Below are 6,116 nucleotides of genomic sequence, written 5' to 3'. Positions count from 1 at the left end.
GTCCCGAGCCGATCCGAAAGAGCCCCCGAGAATATATCATTCCCATCGCCGTGGAAGGCGGTGGATACGTGACCCCCAGATCCGGTAGCGTGGAGCCCGAGAGCAAAACCGGTGGCACACCGTCTAGCGCCAACGTGCCCCGCTCCAGATTCGGTAGACCCAGAAGGATGAGCTCCCTGTTGTCGGATGCCAGCGAGGATGAATCGCCGTTCTCTTCGTTGCACAGGTAGGGCTTTCCCTTCGCTTTGACTCGTGCTGCTTTCGACGCGCGTTCGAGCGTGTCCGATCGATAGCGAGGACTCTCGACGATATATCGCGTTTTCGACGCTCGCAGGGACAGCGAGGATCTGTTGCAACGACACATGCATCGATTGAGAAGCTCCCGGCCATCGAGACAGCCACCGGAACACGTGGACAGCTTGTCCTCCGGCGAGGACGACGACGACGATGGATTCGAACTGTTAACCGCCGAGAATCTATTCTCCACTCTGCTGTCCAGAGTGCGAAGCTTGACACAGAGATTGAACGTGGACGACAATCGTACCACCGGCTTCCCAAGTTCCCGCCTGTTCGGAAGATTAGGATCCAATTCCTCGCAAGCGTTGTGGGGTCTAAACAAACCACTGTCGAGGTAATTCATCCGATGCCGTTTAGCCATTCCTTACCATCTGTCTTTCTCTCTTTCTCGCGCGAGATTGCTGAAACGAATCGAGGATACCTAATGACAACGCTTTGACCGGTTTGACGCTTGTTTGTGCAAGCTACCAGACGTATGTCGAAACGAGGACCGTGACTACGTGAGTCCAATTGTTACAACAACTTTAGAACAATGTAGTCTATGCCGATTATTTTAGAAGGTAGCGCAAAATATATCACGAGTATTCTATCTTGAACGTATCGGCTCGCTGTAATAGCAACGGCCGTTCTCCTCGCCGTTCGAAACGCGCGCGCAACGTTACTCCGAACGACTTTTGCCTCTCACGCTTCTTATACGCTGTACCGTTTATATATACCGCGCTCGTCGTCGATACGAAAGATCGGCCGTTGAAGCTGCACTTTCGAAACGCCGACTTTTCGGTTTCGTTGGATCTCGACGGTTTCCAACAGCCAGCCAACGAATGATCGCGTTTCGTTACGTCGACGAGATCGGAAGAATAGCTTCGACCAACGACCGATGGAACGGGCGTGAAAGCAAACGTTCGCAATCCATAGGAAATCACGCAAACGTTTTATCTGTTTGGCACCTAGGCGGTTGTCGGAGTCGCAGTTCAGGCATTCGCTCGGTCGAGAGGGTGACATACTCTCGAGGAAAGATTGCGCGAACACGTCGAACCCAGGAACTCCGAGCAGTCCAGGATCGCACGGTAATCCTTCGAGGGAAACGGTATTCGACGTCGGCAGTAACACTTTACCAAGAGGTAAGAGAACCTGCAGCGATTATTCTACGATCGTTCTACGAACTTTACCGTAGAAAAACAATCGTATCGTGCTGCGAAATGAATCGTTCGTATCCAACGAGGGTGAACCCTCTGCGTTCCACGTTCCGCTTGCTGCTCGTCGTCGAGTTTCGACGGAAGCAACGATCGTCGAACGGATCGTCGAATGGATCGCCGGATCGCAAACGGTTCACGCGGCTCGAGATTCGACCCAGTGTCAAAATTTTCTCGTAACTTTGCGTCGATCGGGCCAACGATCGATGACGGGTAATCTCTCGCGTTGCGTCCGATGGAAGCGAGGAAGCGACGTTGCAACGTGAATCGTCGGTTCGCGAGAAACGAGCTTCCGCCTAGTTCCGCGATCCTGTCTAATAAGATGTATTTAACGAGGATATATTTTGTCACTGGTTGAAATCACGAGCCGTACGAGAAAATGCCGAATGCGTTTACTCGGTATGCATTTTCTGGTACCACCTATAGCTGTTGTCGAGTCGTTGATAGACAGAGCGTATCTTTTTCTTTATTTTTGCCGATCACCCCCGCCCTCCCCCTGCTCCCATCCCCTTCGCCGATCCTCTTTCTCTCTACAACCCACTTTCTCCGTCGATCGTCCATCTCTCCTCCCCTTGCCGTTTCTTTTTCATTTTCTTTTCTCTTTTCGTCTCTCTTGCTCCGCCGAGTATCTCTTTTCCGTTGTTCTTGCCTGACGATGTTTTTTTGCAACATTTGATACTAACCTCGTTTAGAAATATATAAAGATACATGGTTCGTGTTTGGCACAGGTGGGTAAACGTTTCAGTGATTTGCGACGCGTATAGCGAAATCGAGCCGAGACGGCTCGGCCGATCGAAACGTAACCGGTACTCGGGCGTCTCCTTTTGAATTTTGCACGAGAGAGCACCGGCTTTTTTTCGGTGGCGGCTCACGCCGGCTTCTTCGTTGCGCAAAGTACAAGCGCGCGAACGAGATACAGTTTTCTAAGCGCATGTCTGCACCGTGTTCTTTGCGAACGGTACCTGCCTGTTGTTCCGTTTTTCTGTCCTCTTCTTCTTCTTCTTCTTCTTCTTCTTTTTCTCACACTCTTTTTCTTCATTTTTTCCGCGCGATAGGTACGCGCTACGCGATCAACCATCGAACGATTAATTTGCGCTCGCGTTCGAACGAGTTTGAGCATTAAAATTACTCACAGACGTGACTCGCCGTACTTTGCCTAACATATAGAAGCCCGTAATACACACGCAGTAGTAGCGAGTTGCAATGTTGTTGATTTACGTACTATCCCATTAACACGAGCAGCCGCAATTCACTCTTCTTCTTTAATTTATTCAGTGTCACGCTAAAGTTTACTTTTTTATAAAGCATGATTGCACACGTTATCCATATATACACGAATACACGAGGAAATTCAGTTCTGTTACTCTCCAAGATAAAATCCATCTTTGATGAAAATTTACGCATCTACTTCGCATCTTCAGTCTATCGTCGACTCTTCAATCAGCGATCGGAGGAGATATTCCAGAGTTGATATTTTCGGTATACGCGCACCGTCCACCACGATTGCTTCGTTTTCGATCGACGAAAGCTCGCGATCCGTAACGCGCGAATCGGCCGCGCGTTCTTTCGCTTTCTTCTTCCACGTACCACGTTCGTAATCGCCATACGTTCCGTAACGTCACGGTCGTTGAATCGAAAAAGAAAGTCGAAGAAAAGCAAAGTTGGCCGTAAAACGAAAACGGCGAGGATGCCAGAACCGACGAGATCGCTCGAGCAACCGATCTTTCCAAACCATTGCCAACGAGAGTTCGTTCCGCGCGAAGCGACGTCGGCCGGAAGCTGAAACTCCTTCTCGTTTATACGGGCGGTGGTTGGATCGCGCGGTTCGACGAAGCGACGAGTTTCGCAAGACGGAAGCCCGACCTAACGGCTTAACGCCTAATTGTGCATTTTCCACGCGACCGGCGTAATTCTCGCGCGATTAAACGGCAAAGATGGTGGAAAGGTGGCATCGTTCTTTCGTCGATCGGGCAACGAACGAACCGTGCCGATGGTGCGACCGATTATCGAAAATATACACTGGAAAATCACGGTAGAATCGTTTTGTCTAAATAGGTGTAATTGACGGTTTTTTTCTCACGGTTGTTGCAGCGACCGTGCGAGTGACTCTACGTAGGCGGGCGGATGCTAATCCCCAGTAGGCAAAGCAAGTTAGGTACTATGCCAGCACACTTTTATCCGACGAACGTCACCTCGTCGCTCTGTTGCCGCACGATCGATCGCGCGGATGTTCGCGATCGTTCGAGCGACGTGCGGCCGACGTGCGGCCGACGTTCCGATGTTCGCGCGACACTCGGCCAAACTCTGCACACCTACCGAACATCGAAGTTGTGATATCACGCCGGTCACCGCCGCGCGCTCCACTCGTCGTAGCTCGACCGCGGTCGCGTTCGTCTCGCGCGCCGCCTGACAAACGAAAGCCGACCCGCGGAGAAGCAAGATCTCGCGTCGATCGAGCACGCACGCTGCCGAACGAGAAGACGCGCAAGCGATCCCGTGCGGATTTCCGCCAGATCGCCGGACGGACGATTCGATCCATCGACCGGGTCATCGCGCTTTTTCAAGAAACGCGCCATCGTCTCGCTGTCACGATGCGCGAACACCGGCGCGATGGATCGATCGATCCCCGAGACCACGTATCCGCTGTGTACCGTGGAAAACTTACGCTACTAAGAGGAAAGATACTTGGAAAAATTGTACACCGCGAGGCGAAAGGAGCTAACCCCTGTTTGAGATGGCTGATATTTGTTGTGTTTTTAAGAGTTTAAATAACAACGTTTTATTACTTTTACATTGTTCTCAGCATGCTTTGATAACGCTATCGTATCGTATTTAATACCGTACACTCTGCATTACCCTCGACTTGAGTTTACACATTTCACGCGTTCTCATTTTCGTCACTCGACACGACATACGTATTTATTTCGATGTTACTCGATGGTTGATCTTGCGAATCCCGCGCGAGTCGCTTTAACGTTCGAGTCGAGTTCAACGCCGGTCGCGCCAACCGGTCAACGGATTCCAATGGATTCGCGATGGATTCGCAGAGTCAACCATCGCGCTCTCCAAATACCGTTCTGATTTCTTCGAACCCACTAAAATCCTACAACCTAGTGTCCGTACGCACATAGAAAGCTTCGTATGCCGCGTGTCGTCGTTCGGCGAGTATACGAGTTTACTCTTGACAATTTCTCGTGTCGATATACTTGGAGACGTATGTCACGTACGTACCTATGTACGTATGCATATATGTATGTATGTATGTATGTATGTATTTATGTATCTATATATATATATAGATATATATACACATCGGCGTGTGCATGGCGCGTGTATACGTGTGAACGTGCGCGTGTGCGTGTGGTACGTGCCCGTACATCCTCGTCGATGTACATTTTGGAAAGGGGGATGGTATCGTTACACCGGTACCGATTACACTGTACAAACCCCGAAAGTGCCAGACATCGAACTATCGACGCCTTTGCCCGTTTAGCGGCGCGTTCGGTATCAGTCCGTCCCCTCGATTCGTTCGTTTCGTCCGTACGTTTCGTATCGTTTTCCAGGTCCTTTCGCCTCCTTTCTTCCCATCTTCTCTCTGTTCTTCTTCTTTATTTCCGTTTAAATTTCCGGACACCTTCCACGTAACGTTGGATCGAAACAACCGGATCGAAGAACCGGGTTGTTCGTTTCTTTTTCTTCCTCTTCTTTTTTTCTTCTTTTCCTCTCCTTTCTCTCTCTCTCTCTCTCTCTCTCTCTCTCTCTCTCTCTCTCTCTCTCTCTCTCTCTCTCTCTCTCTCTCTCTCTCTATCTCTATCGCGTTACGATACGCTGCGCGCGGGCAAACTCGTTCATCGTTCGGTTCAGTGGCCTTAGAGCCGTTTCTCTCTCGCTATCTTTCTTCCTTTCATCGGTTAACATTTATTTATTAATTTTTCGAGAAATTTTATAAGAGACGGAAGAAGAACATTTCATGTATGTAGAAATAAAGGAGTGTAAATATGGAGAAAGTCGGAGTATTTTGTCCGCCTCCCGCATAAAGACAACGGCGAAACTTTGGACGATTGGCCCGAGAACGCATGTCATCCGGAGGTTTGTTTTTCAGATAAAGTAGCACGCGAAGACGTAGAAGCGGAAGCAACGCGAACGAAAAAAGAGACGCAGGAATCGTTAGAGCAAAGCTTCACGCCGAGCTTGACCAGACGATTGGGCAGAACGTTGATCGAGCAAACCAGACGATCGTTGACGAGATCACCGTCCGTTTCGCGCGAAGGCCGGGCCCGTTCGGCCGAGAGAAAGATCGTTGGCGGATTCGCAGGACGTGGCGAATCTCGTGGCGCGATCCCTCGTCCCGGAAAGGTCGCTGCTGAGCAAATTTTTCAAGAGCGCCGCTGGCCGATCGGAGAACGAACCGACCAGGGACAAGGAGAAGGAAACGGACGCGGAGAAGGAGAAAGAGAAGCCGCAAAAGTCGAAGCAACGCCGGATATCGCGATTCCTACGGCCGGACTTTTTCGACACGCCCAGAGAGGAGAGTCGTTACGCGAAAGAGAAGGAAGCGCAGAAGGCGGCGGAGAACGAACGTCGCAAGTCTCGGTTCATGAAGCGGAAAAGCGAGAACAGGGACGC

General features: G+C 50.4%; 1 protein-coding gene across 4 annotated transcripts in view; it reads left to right on the top strand.

The window, feature by feature from the left end:
• The window catches only part of LOC100746665 (serine/threonine-protein kinase KIN4), a 14,699-nt gene extending 9,071 nt beyond the window's left edge, over positions 1-5,628 (top strand). The window contains exons 10-15 of one of the 4 annotated variants that reach the window (XM_033322493.1): positions 1-226; positions 335-631; positions 762-797; positions 1,249-1,418; positions 3,582-3,645; positions 5,593-5,628. In XM_033322493.1, the coding sequence (XP_033178384.1) occupies positions 1-226; positions 335-631; positions 762-797; positions 1,249-1,418; positions 3,582-3,631 (779 nt within the window). In that variant the 3' untranslated portion in view covers positions 3,632-3,645; positions 5,593-5,628. Of the gene's footprint in view, positions 227-334; positions 632-761; positions 858-1,248; positions 1,419-3,581; positions 4,592-5,592 lie in introns of those variants that run through there. The other 3 variants (XM_033322492.1, XR_004462307.1, XM_033322494.1) reach the window with 3 other exon arrangements.
• The last annotated feature ends 488 nt before the right edge of the window (positions 5,629-6,116 follow it).

Source organism: Bombus impatiens, unplaced genomic scaffold (assembly GCF_000188095.3).
Source record: "Bombus impatiens unplaced genomic scaffold, BIMP_2.2 scf_0640, whole genome shotgun sequence".
NCBI classification, from domain to species: Eukaryota; Metazoa; Arthropoda; class Insecta; order Hymenoptera; family Apidae; genus Bombus; species Bombus impatiens.
Note: the sequence above shows the minus strand (reverse complement) of the source record. Positions and strands in the feature narration are given on the sequence as shown.